This window comes from Callionymus lyra, chromosome 6, assembly GCF_982586985.1.
Source record: "Callionymus lyra chromosome 6, fCalLyr1.hap1.1, whole genome shotgun sequence".
Classification (NCBI taxonomy): domain Eukaryota; kingdom Metazoa; phylum Chordata; class Actinopteri; order Syngnathiformes; family Callionymidae; genus Callionymus; species Callionymus lyra.
Window position 1 is genome coordinate 31,350,012 of NC_141823.1, and position 12,921 is coordinate 31,362,932.

The 12,921-nt window shown below is 38.7% G+C and overlaps 2 protein-coding genes across 6 annotated transcripts in view; both read right to left on the reverse strand.

The window, feature by feature from the left end:
* kat6b (K(lysine) acetyltransferase 6B) overlaps positions 1-12,921 on the reverse strand; it is a 173,238-nt gene that overhangs the window by 33,025 nt on the left and 127,292 nt on the right. The window contains exon 1 of one of the 4 annotated variants that reach the window (XM_087792746.1): positions 1,899-2,177. The exons of 1 other annotated variant lie outside the window; for it this stretch is intronic. The gene's annotated coding sequence lies outside the window, so the exon portion shown is untranslated. Of the gene's footprint in view, positions 1-717; positions 1,040-1,898; positions 2,178-12,921 lie in introns of those variants that run through there. 2 more of the 4 variants (XM_087792745.1, XM_087792748.1) reach the window with 2 other exon arrangements.
* LOC148078785 (adenosine kinase-like) overlaps positions 10,832-12,921 on the reverse strand; it is a 143,572-nt gene continuing 141,482 nt past the window's right edge. For both annotated transcript variants that reach the window (XM_087792751.1, XM_087792750.1), the window contains 2 exons: positions 11,354-11,440; positions 10,832-11,082 (listed from right to left, as the gene is read on the reverse strand). In XM_087792751.1, the coding sequence (XP_087648877.1) occupies positions 10,958-11,082; positions 11,354-11,440 (212 nt within the window). In that variant the 3' untranslated portion in view covers positions 10,832-10,957. The remainder of the gene's footprint in view (positions 11,083-11,353; positions 11,441-12,921) is intronic.

A 12,921-nucleotide genomic window follows, 5' to 3' on the forward strand; every position in this document is an offset into this window, starting at 1 on the left:
CCCTTAAAATGTGGATAAAAAGGGGAAATGTGTTGGCTATTTTACAAGAGACTCTTCAGATAAGACCCACTTGCTATCAAAAGGACAGACTGCTACTTGTCTCCATACACACTTGAGCCGAAAGCATGTTTATTGGCAAATGAATTGGTAAATAAAGTATAATTACATGTTGTCATTGGCGAGGCTAGTTTGTGATCAACAAATTATACTATTGTGACAAATCGTTATACTTGAAAAAAATTGAAGAAACTTTTCAAGTTAACTGACAATGCACGTCATGATGAACAACAAATCCGCAGAAAAACAAAACGTCCATAAAATTTGTCGGTATTTTAGACAAAACTTCTCAACTTGCTTAAAACATGTATGAGATGATAGCAGATCGCGTGTGGAATGAAAACATCCAAGAAAAAACAGTCGTCTGTGCATAAATGTAATCGTGTGAAAAAGTGTAAAAACCCTCCCCGCGCCTTTTTAATACGTCGGTCTAAGGTTCCAGTTCAACGGCCGGGCTTGTCAAACAGAGACATTAAGGATCCGCATCATCAGAACTTTTGACAGTTGGAGCTGCGCAGCGACGAACCCCGAGCTTCTTCTCCATGACAGATGAGGCGTCAATGTTGACTTCCTGACAGCTGCTCCCAGACGCCTGACACCGGCCTGCTAAACGACCGTTTACCGGAGCGAGAGAACCGCTAATAACTTAGGGATACGAACCTTGTTGAGTTGCGGGTGCGGATAAATGACAAGCGCTCCGAGCGATCCTGATGTCACCTAAACAGTCGCCATTTTGTTACAATCTTGTAGTTTACATGAATCCGACATGACGCTGATTACAATCCAATGGAGTGTCATTAAAGCGCACCTCCACTAATGCTCCCTCCCCGCCAACTTCTATATTGGCTGTAAAAGACGAGATCCGATCTCTGGTTTGATAAAGCACATGTCAATCTTTATGCATTAGCCACGGGCTCATTGGCGGTGTAAGCTGTCACTCACACGGATGACCCCGCCTTTTAAGGTGCCCCTTGGTGATAAAGCGATATCGTTTTACCCAAAGCGGTTAGAAACGCCGCAACTTTACTACTCCAACCCACAGCGGGGCGATATGATCACCTCATGCAAACATAAATAACACATATAAGTTGCATTTTTTTAATTATTATTTACTCCGATCCACGTTTAACCTCCATTGTACGCGTTTAACATCGCGCCACCTTAATTAAATTCCTCCTTGAAACAGTTGGTTACACTTGAAAGTGATTTGGATCGTTTTAGATTTTAATTGGATGTGTGTTAAATCTCTTTTAATGGCGTAATACTAGCAGCATCCATAGATATCATTAACCCATCAGTAACGTGTTAAACGTGCTATAATTAGGCGTAAAAACGTGTCGCCTTTTGCTCCGCTCTTTTCCTCCCTTTCCCTCGAGCGGAGCCGTAATACTCCTAATATATAACATTTAAACTCGGTAACAATGGTCAACATGCGAGGCGTTTAGGATGGAAAAAAAGTACGTTTTCATCATCTCTCGTCTCGGGTAGGTGTGCGAGGATGGCATGACCTCTTTATCACCATTACCTCTCCAATATCTCCAATGAGGGGAAAAATAGTGCGCCCTGCAGCGGTAAAGATGTTCATCTGGGAATACAAGTTAACATGGCAGCCAGCGGGGACTAAACGCCTCATCATCGCTCCTAAATTATGTAGTTGACACGCTTTCGCTCACATATCTCCATATTAAAACAAGTAGACGCCAGACATATTCGGGGTTTTAAACGAGTGTTCCGCCGCCGCCGCCGCGGGTACAGCTGCGCAGCGGAATACAACCCCAACTTTCTCCCGAACGCTAGCGACACAAACGAAGGATGAGATAATGATTTGCGGGTTCGTTTACCGTCATAAGTTTGCCCCCCTCCTCGAAACACTCCTCGTCATGGTCGTGGAAACGTCGAAGGGTGAACGCGCGGCGACATATCCGTGAAATTGACGCGCGGAGACGGAGGCTGAGGCTGCCGCGCCGACACATGGAGAGGACCTGATAACAACTAATTGAAAGGTTAATCTACATAGCAGGCTGTGACAGAGTGGTCCCCTCCCCCTCCTGCTCCTGCGCCTCTGTAGACATCCCTACTTGAGTGGAGTGCAGCGGACCGTCGCCCCTTTAGAGCGCGCCTACAATCATATTGACAATTTCTTTACAAAGCCCTCTCACCCCCCTCTCTTCATCTTCTCCATCAACGTGTCCAGCATCATCTCAACTCACGAGGAGTCCCGACAGACCAGGAACACGGTTTAATGTCATAACACCCCCCCTGGAAGCGTCGATCCCCTGAGGGGCATTTTTAACTCCATCGACGTTCATTAGATATCAGCCATGGATGGATTGATTTTGACATGAGCTCATAAATACACACTTTCATTTCAATATGTGTTTTGCCAATATCCAGGTCACTTTGGGAATTACACTGGATTGAAAGTATATGTATTTACACATCATGGTTTGATGCAAGACGACATGTTTTTTTCTGTCTTATTTAAAGTTGGTTAAATATCATGTACATTTCCAACCTGCTTATCTTCTTGGTTTAAAAAACACATGTTGACAAAATGTCTTCTCTTATTAGAATTGATTTTTCTTCCATTCATTTGATGAATGATTCTCCCCTGAATACCCTACTCTCTTTCAAATATTATCTTTAATACCTTAATGTATTTTTTTAATGTCTTTATCCTGTTTAAAACTGGAGCACGTTTAGAGTTGTTGACCAAATTTAAAGTGCAATACAAGTTTTTATATGTATTTTTATTAATATACCATTTAATGGCAATGCCTCTTATTTTTTATTATTAATCTCTCTTTATTCCATTCATATTATTTCATTTTTATAATCTGTAATGCCACCACAAATTCCAGTGTCAGCATCTCAGGCAATAACAATTTCTTTATTCTCTGGTTCTTATCTTATATCGACAGCTTAAGAGAAATTAATCCTTTGAAACCAGAGTTTTAGCAAAGGAAATCTAATGCTATTGTTTGTATATACAAAACGATAATAATAATGAAATACTATTTCAAGCCACTGTATCATATATTGTGTTAAATATTGTTCATTTAATATCAAACTCAAATATACAACATAACTACAACAATCTATTTCATGTGATGTATTTCCAGTGTTGCCACTTGTGTAATAGTGCCTCAGACAACCTGTCAAATTATTTCTTTCTTGTATCAGACAAAATCTCTTTTTTAGTTACCATCATTGAATATATGTTTTCAAACCAATGGGAACATTTAAAAGACGGATGTTATTTTGCTGTTAAACCAAAGTTTATTACTGTTTCTGTATTTATAAAACATATATTTTATCTATTTATTCAATAATTGTTAAAACTGTGGGGATGATCACTTTTGCCGTCTTTCTTTGTCTACTTAATTATTAAACTTCTCAACACACCTCAATTCTTCACCTAAAACTCAGAGTTGCCTTAAGCCACATTTAATGTGACCTTCTTGCTTCTGCCTTTTAAAATGAAAGTTAAAGTTAATATGTGTTTGACCCTGTACAGACATGCCAAACTTATTTATCCTAACTTAAAATTAAAAGCTAAAGGGTTTAATTAACAGGTTTGTCAAATAATGTGATTCTTTAATTACATTTATTAATAATGCATTGTTTTTTGTCTCATTAATCAAATGTTTTAATCCCCAATTTTTATGTTTCTGTTTGCCTTAGAATACAATTATTTTTCAAGTGTTATTCTACTTGTGCTTGAATTGTCGGTTTAAAAAAACAATAGTCGGGCGCACACGTGGAAATTGACTGGTCTGATAAATCGTATAATACTAATCTTTTGATCTGCCACAACAATAACTACAAATTTAAAACTTAAGCTGAAGTCTTTTCGCTCCAGCTTTTTTTTTATGTGAGATTAAAAATGAGATCAGTTCAATCAATTAATTAGAGATCATAAAAATAATTACTCTCTATTTGTTCTCCTGACAGCACTCACACTCATTAGTGCACCTTCCCCAAATCCAGTAATTGCGAGAGGGTCTTAAAAGCCTTTTTTAATACTAATTCCTTTAATTATCTAATTTAACCTTTTTCCTATTTTAAATATTGTGAACATTGACGACAGAATCCTCCTGCACACAGGTGCCTTCCTCTCATATCCAATAAAATACACACCAATACAGACTGGGCAAGAAACTCTTCACATTCATCCTTACACCCCTGGACGAGTTATTGAGTTCCTTATATTTCAGCATCTTGTTTTTATGGGTCAGAGTCTGATTATTCTTCCCATCTTCACAAGCATTCAACGAGCACTAACGTCTTCGCTCTGAGCCGATGACTATGTCAAGTCTCTTTGAGGTGTAGACAAATATAATAAAAACTATTTTTGCCGGATTCTTCTTCCTGCTCCATCCCTGCCCCTTGAAGAAGATACTTGTTCTGATGCTCCTTGCCATCTTCTTCAGATGCTGTTGTTTTCTTCTTGTCAACACCAAAATATACCAGTAGAACCTCTGTCGTGTTTACACCTATGGCTGCACTAGTTAAGAGGTGTATGGCAGCCAGCCAGAATGTTAGCAAGCTTCCCTTTCTTCCCATAAGGCTTTGCATACTCCCTTAGGACTGCCTCACTATTTTTTGCTGAGATACAAGTATGTTTCAACCAAGGAGACTTCTCTATTTGGGATATCCTATTTAGTCTGCATTCCTTTTGTTTACCTTTATATAACTTCCTCTATCTATTTGGCAATTCTCTGTGGACCATTTATGTCTCGCTACTACTGGGGTCCCCCGGTGGAAATGGGAAGCCCCTGATGTATTGTGCACAGATTGAATGTGATCTCATCCAGCAACTTAAATAAGTATTAATATTACCTCATTATAGTCACTGTTCTTGTTGTTAGCATATCTTTCCTGAATCATTCTTCTCTGGTGTCTCAGTGTCACCACTACCCCACACTATATCGACTCATCTCCTCTGGAGAAAATAGGAACTGAGTAAACCAGGGGGTATTTCCTCTTCACTCCATCAGCTGGAGGTTAGCGTCTGCCTCACTTTGGCAGTAACTCTTACTAATACTTGAGTGAACTTGCCTGGCAGAAACTGTTCTAAAAATCTTCCCACCCAAGCTATTCATCCACCACTCCACTGTCCCAACCTTGTACTGTCTGTATTTTAGGACCAATCTTGCCCACAATGCAACATCAAGAGTTTTAAGGATCCATCATTCCTGTACATGAGACACAGGCTGTCTACCTGCTGCTGTCACTGGACCATTGGCTTCAGATGCAGCCGCTGCAATAGGAATGTAATAATATTTGTAGTTGAAATAGGTGCCTTGTAAAACAAAGAAACCTTTACTGGTATGAATTATTTTTCTAGGGTTTCCAAAATGCTCCAAGCTCAACATTACTTAGCTTAGAAGTTGCAAGAACTTTTACATGCATGACAAAATGTTTGTACCACTATAGAAGACTACTTTGGGAGGTTACTTTACAATAACCTTACTATGGCAAAAGATCCAGGTTTGCATGTTACCTTCAGATATCGATTTATCGTGGCCGTTAGCATTGATTGGCCATTTTACAGTATAAGCTTTCTAAGGGATCCTAGTTAGTTTTGTTAGAAATAGTTAAATTGTAATGGGTTGCAAAAGTTTGTGGTAAAAGATCATGGACTAAATGTACTTTTAAGAAACAATCCCAACAGGTATTGCACTCAGACATCATTGATCACTTTTAGTGCCAGTGAAAATTTACAAGGAGTTTGAAGGAACTTTAAATGCACCATGGAATAACCATGTAAGTAAAAGAGAAACACTATTGGAGCCCGACTCCTAATGGTGTGTCCAGCTCAAGTAAAGTGTAGCAGACAAACTATGTCTAATGCTCTGACGCAGTAATGTGAGGGCAAGGGTGCAGCTAATTATTTAAGCTGTAATAGTTTCTGTAATAATGGCTTATTATTTACTACTTATTACACATTAAACATGTTGACTGTTGAACATAAATAATGGCATGTACAGTTCAAACTTGTTGAATTGATGCATCGCTTTATATACCTTGTCCGCTTTATTCATTTCCTGTGAGGTTGTGAAGCCACACCAGTAGCCTTTAAGGACGTGTGTAATTTGCTGAAATAAACTCTTCAGATGTGTTTAAAGTGGTGTCAGAAGGGATCCACTGATCAGAACCGGCTTGTGTCTGGATATTGTAAATGCCACCCTGGGCCCCAGCGGGTCCTGGCGACTGCTGCTCGGGTCCGAGGATAATCAGAATCAGAGCATGTGCCATTGCAATCAGCCCATCCCCCTACTCCATCACTGCCAACTGCCACACTTGCGTTCACAAACACTGCTGCCCATCTGCGAGGCCAAACACCAGCCAGTACACACGGTTACAACTGTAAAAGTACTCGTATCGAACAATCTGCCTTTCAGCCTCGGCATGAGAGCAAATAACTTAAAGAGAAGCGAGGAAGAAACACAATCCAAACAGCAGCATCAACAATAGCTACCCTTTACTCAGCAGTGCTAAAGTTTGCGACTCAAAGTGAAAAAGTATATTTAGTACTTCCCTTATTGCGACAGGCTCTCTCATTACTTAATCATGGCTCCCTCTATTCGTGTTTGTGTTTTGCCATCTGTCATCTTGAGCAGCAAATGAACCAGCTGCCACCGAATGTGATCCTGTCCAATCACCAATGTGCTCCTTTTCAAAGCACATCTGCGTCAAACCTTTAAAAAAGCCCATGGAAATAAAGTGTCGCGAAGTTGTTAATAAGATTTTGGCTGAGGACGAGGTTGACCTCCGTGCCCTCCATTAGCATAGATGCATAAACTCAGCCTTATTACCGGCAGCGAGTTCTTAGAGACGCATCTGAGTTCAGAACTGATGCAGTATTAGAATAAACATCATTTTCTTATGTTTGTAAGTTTTTCATGTCAATGTAAGCATGTACAAATGTTTGCTCTAAAAGACGTGGGGACACTCCACGGTCAAAAGGAGAGGGGGGCCAGCAGGGTAAAGGGGCCTCTCTCTGATCCTGGACCCCCTGCCAGAGCACAGCTGGCGGCAAGGGAGGGATCAGGCTAATTTTCAGGTCCCTCTAATGATCGCCATGAAGAGCAGCCACTAATCCCTTAACAGAGGAAAATGATCTCCCACATCCCTGCTGTGCTGCTCCAGACTGGAGAGTCCAGTCAGGAACCGTAACCTCATGGGGGATCCAGACCGCACCTCCCCACTAATGAAGCCGTCCAAAAATGATTGGCCAAGATGAGGACAGAACTAATCAGCAAATTTAAAACTGCAGTCTGATGGTGTTTTTGTCTTCAAGGCTATTTTGAGAAACTGTTAGACAACATCTGTCGAGACATAACAGACTTTTCTTGTTGTTGGAGGAGCTTTCTGGGTTTATGAGCTGGATATTGATTTATTTATACTACAAAAACATTCTAGCTGTGTTCATTTCATCATAACTAGAAATTGAGAACAACGCATCGATAATACCGGCAGCTGGAATTTAGAAGAAGTAAACAAGTCAAATTGTGTGTTTAGCTATTAAATGGTTGGAGAAAAATAACTTAAGAAGATGGAACACAAATGCATTAATCCAGAAGAATATATAAGTCGACAATTTGGTTATGTTTGTCAAAGCAATCTGTGGTATTTGTAATATGAAAGACGTGGTTGGATAACATTAGTTATTTTAAAGAGATGCACCTTTTAGCGATACAGATGAGATAACATTATAATGTTTAGTACATACATGTTACAGTGGTTGAAACACTAATCTTCTTTTAAGCAGACGATCCAACATTTTTACAAGGCGTAGTTCAACCTAAAAACTACATTTGAATCTAGTTTAAACAATATTGCTGGAGCGAAAATAACAGACTTTAAATTGAGATCGCTGTCGGAACACATTGGATTTTAAACCGTAAACCACATTCTAATGGTGGTTGAATGAAGATCCTTCACAGAGTTTTGAACAACATTGAACCTTTTCAAACTGGCAGACCAAATCCAGATATTTGGCTGATTACCTTTTTTAGGTTTCAGTAGATCCTTCAATCAATCATTTTTATTCCTTGAAGTATATCAATGTTGTCACTAGGGTTGTAAGAAAATATTGATTTAACGATTTATTTGGATTTTTTTTCCAGTTACTGTATCGATATTCAATAGCACTATATTGATATTACAATTAATAATAATACTTTTATTTTATTTTATTTTTACCTTTGAAATCATAATTCATAGTTATTCATTGGTTTGTATTTAAATAGTGTGTGTTTAAAAGACAATCATTCGATTTTATTTTTAAATACAATTCACACCTAAACATTTACAGTGTTTATTCAATTGTTTACTGCAATTAAACCTCTGGCCACTAGTTAGAAACGTTCGTCATTTCCTATAGTCACACATGTATTGTGATACGTATCGAATCGCCAGTACTTGCCAATACACAGTCCTCTTCTTATTAGTAGGGACAACAACAAGATACATTTCATTGGCTGGGAGGCAGAGGGAGGTCCTGGTAACACTTTTCATGATAGCTACGTTATTAACTACTTGTAATGCTTTATATAAGAAGTTATAACGGTTAATAATAAGGTATTTTAAAGTATAAAGGCTTTATTAACTATTATAAGTGGTGAACTTTAAGAGCATAAGTAAGTAAAGTGTAAACAGTGTGATATGTAGTTAATATACAACATAACAAACATTTAACATAGTTTCTATTCTAAATAAATGTCGCAATTGACAATCGACCAAATACAGTGTTGAATCTTAAGGTAAAGCTCTGAAAGGTATTCATTACTGTAGGCTTGCAAAACATTACAAACGCAACATTTATATTAAAATAATTCTACCACTTATAATACTTATAAGACACACAAGTTGCAACACATGGTTATAAACCACTATTCCATCTTATATAAAGCCTTAAGAAGAAGAAGAAGAAGAAATCACAGGGTGCTACAAATCAAAGCAAATTAAGTGAATAAGGCAAGAGTGGCATTTGGGTTATGGTTTAATATTACATCTTTATTTATCTGTTTATCTTTCTATTGTGTCAGGTAATTAGGAAACTATATATAATGAGATATGTGGATGTCCACCACGTTCAGTCATGGTTGCAGTGTAGTAACATATAGGCTGGTCAATGTTTCAAAACAAACAATTTTACATGTGTAACCAGTCCTGCATAACATGCTGGCTGGGACACCTCAAAACAACAACTTAACTTGTTCTAACTAAGATGATTTATTATCGTGTAGCCCAGAGTGGTACCTCCATGATGTTGATCAACAAGTGGTTCTGTTGGGTTTTTCTTTTAGCAAATAAAGTTCAAGAGGGTTAGATGTACTTTGTAACAAACTAACTAACAAACTACCAAAAACTCAAGTCCGAACTAGTTTTTAATACAAAACTACATGAACCATTTTTATCTATAAGATTTTATTAACATGCTGAAGGTGAGAGATTTCCACTAAAAGTTTTCCATCTCACCAGCTGTGTTTTTTGTTTGTAGTGGTTGCATCAACAATACTTCTATTCTTGGAACATGAGCCACTGAGGTACATTTTCCAAGTTTCCCTTTTGAATGTGATCATTGTTAGATAAAATCAACAAAAATTGAATGTTGTTATACAGTATGTTTAACAACAACAATAAATACTAAGGGTTGGCAGTAAATATAAAAAGTTTTTTTTTTTTTTCAAATGTACTCAATTAATTCATCAAAGGACATGTTTGATTTAATGGCAACTATATTTTTACTGGACGTCTTTTCAAAGCAACATGCCATGCGACAGACTGGCGCCCTGTCCAGGGTGACCCCTGCCTCATGTCTGAAGTAAGTGGGATAGCCCCCCACAACCCCTATAGGGGTTTAAGCGGTGAAGAAATTAAATAACTTATTGTACAGAAATAAATACTGATAATGAAGGGTCAATTTTAAGAATAGCTTTTAAAATGTGCCATCTGGTTTTTGGGTATTGACTGTTCGTACTGAGGATATTTTGGATTAGTTACAAATAATCTGAACCTTGGATATTTAATGATGAATGTCATCAGGCTCAGGTGAAGATCTGATAGATAGGCCTGACCTTCGATATGGTAACTTTAGTCTGAGGCTCGTAGAAAAAACGTGTTCTTGATACCATTTGACCTTTTTGAAAACATTTTTTGACCCAAAAATCTTGGGGACATAATAGTTACATATAGTTTTCATTTGTATGAGCTGTACAGCAGAATAATTTAATTACATTTCAAAACATAACTACAAAAAAAATGTTGAATTAACTAAAAATATATGTCAACAGAAAAAATAAGCCCATGAAAAAACATCTTGATCCATTATTTAAACGTGAAAAGGTCCTTAAATATTTGTTTAAGGTGGCATTTTGATGTTTAAAAACATAGGCAGCGTTGGTAAAAATCCTTCAATGTATTGAAGGAAGTCAAGGACGGCTCCTCAAATCACAAGAAAGATCTTTAGAAAGACCAATCAGAAGTCTGTTGACTTCTTTTCAAGCCACATTTTTGCTTTTTTATATTTAATAGAAAAATCCCCAGCAGGAATAATGTGTTAAATGTGGGAAATTGCATGTTTCATAGTGGACGGTTACATCATTGTATCAGTGTCCTGCTTGGAGCGTCCAGTTTTCCAAACGCATTACAAGTTATAAGGAATTTCAGCAGGCTGTCGCTGATGGTAATATGAAAAGGGAGCTTGAGATTTTAATTAGAGAGACACAAATGTAAACATATGATAGTCAGGAACCAGGAGGGCTGTAGTAGGTCCTTTTAATTGTATAACATTTCAGTGTTAAAGATGTGTTGAGTCCAGGCACGGCGACTACAAAGCTGCAGTGACACAGTGAAGCGTGAAAGTGGAAAGGTTGACACAGAAGTGGGGTCAGTGATAGTCTGGCTTCTCGGGAAAGGTGCACCCGACCCGTCTGATGATGACATTGGCGGAGTAGTGACCCGCCCGGATGCACTCCTCCAGCGGCTGCTCCTGGACCAGTGCGGAGAGGAACCCTGTGTGCACAGAACAGCAGAGGTCATCACCATGGCTGTGCATCATCACGGCGAAATGAGGAGCCGTACTGCTATCAAGCAGCACTAATGACCGCCGGTAAAAGTGATAGCATGGGTCCATCTTCACGCGTCTCTGTGATGCAGAGGCAGCGGCGGCAGCTGGCTAAATGTCGCGCTCACATCATCAGCACTAGTTACAAGTTTATGCGTCGGCTCATATCAAAGGTTAATTGGCAACCTCGGCAGAGATGAAGCTGTGTCGGCACCATACCTCCCACGAAGGAGTCGCCTGCACCGTTAGTGTCCACAATGTCGTTCTGGTCGATGTCCAAAACCGGGAACATGGTCACCTTCTCACCTGCGGTCAGAACACAGAGGGGGACTTCATTAAAGATGCATGTACACATTTCCCTCCACAGATCCAGCCAATTATTCCTCTAATTGACACCATTCCGCTCTCGGACACAGCAAGTCTTTACTGTGCCGGGGGATAATTGGTGTTTTGATCTTAACCCTTAAAACTTTTTTTTTTCGGTTCAGTTGTAGGAATATTACGATGCAAAGAGAGAGCGACTCCAGGCCAGCCAATGAGCTTGATTGTTTTGAGAGTGAGATTTACGTTCACACCATGTACTTGACTTTGGATCATTAGGGCTGACTTAGCGTTAGGAGTTCGGGAAGTAATAAACCACATACGGTTTGAATTCAAACTCACGCTGAGTGCAATTAACATTTTTCCCAGTTTCACATATGGCTGCAAATTATGTTTTTGTTCAAATTCACAAATTATAGTCTGAAACTGCAGGAGCCCCGTGTGATGAACAGGTCTTAATTAATACGCACCGTTTTTGAAAAAGAGAATTGAAATAAAATTTCCATCATACAGTAATATAGAGAATACAGAGTGTCGCACAAGTGTCTCAATTGTTGCCATAGCGACCCATCAGCGTGTTATCTGACTGCCCATAAAAGAGTCGAAGAATAGATGTTTCCAGAGATTCATCTGCAGCACACATATCAGAAGTGAGGAGTCTGTGACTGTGACCACTGTTACATACTCTCTTGCTTCAAACACAACGAGGACGGGGATGCAACAAAAACAACAACAATTACAGGCCACCAGTCCTTTAAATCAGTGGTCCACAACCTTTTTTGTACCGAGGGACGATTTAATGTCAGGATTATATTCATCATTATGTTCAGATAGAAAAAATTAAAATGAACATAGCATTACCTGCAAATAAACTTCCAAGTGGATAAAAATTACATCCAACCATAACGCTGAAACAGCAAGAGCTCTGGACAGGTTGCAAAGAGATGTTGGTGTATTTGCATCTATGATTTCTTGATTGTATGCCGACGATGGTGTTCTGTATGTGTGCACCTTCTAGCTTTAAGAGACTTTGTGCCAATGTGTGAGTATGTTGGTGTTCAAGCTTTATTTTGTACGGAAGGAGGACTCAGAAAGAGAAGTTTTGTTTTTAGAAGTCTGTATTTTACTCAGTTTTAAAGAGTCAAGAGTCACATGCTAATGTTATATCAGAGATAATCTTTTTATTTTAATAACTAATTTCTCACGGACCAACCCCGGACCGGGGACTACTGCAGGCTACATAGTCATCCATTCACTCAATCACACTTTCCTGTAAATTCTGTCATTTTTTTATTCATAAATATTTTTTTTTGCAATTGCAATGCCTTCATATTATAAATAGCCATAGACTCAATTGAGAAACACATGACTAAGTTATGTCGGTGTTTTGGTTATTGGTTTAACTCATGAATCCCTAATATGATGGTTGCAGTGGCTCTTTGACACATCCATTACACATATCAAAA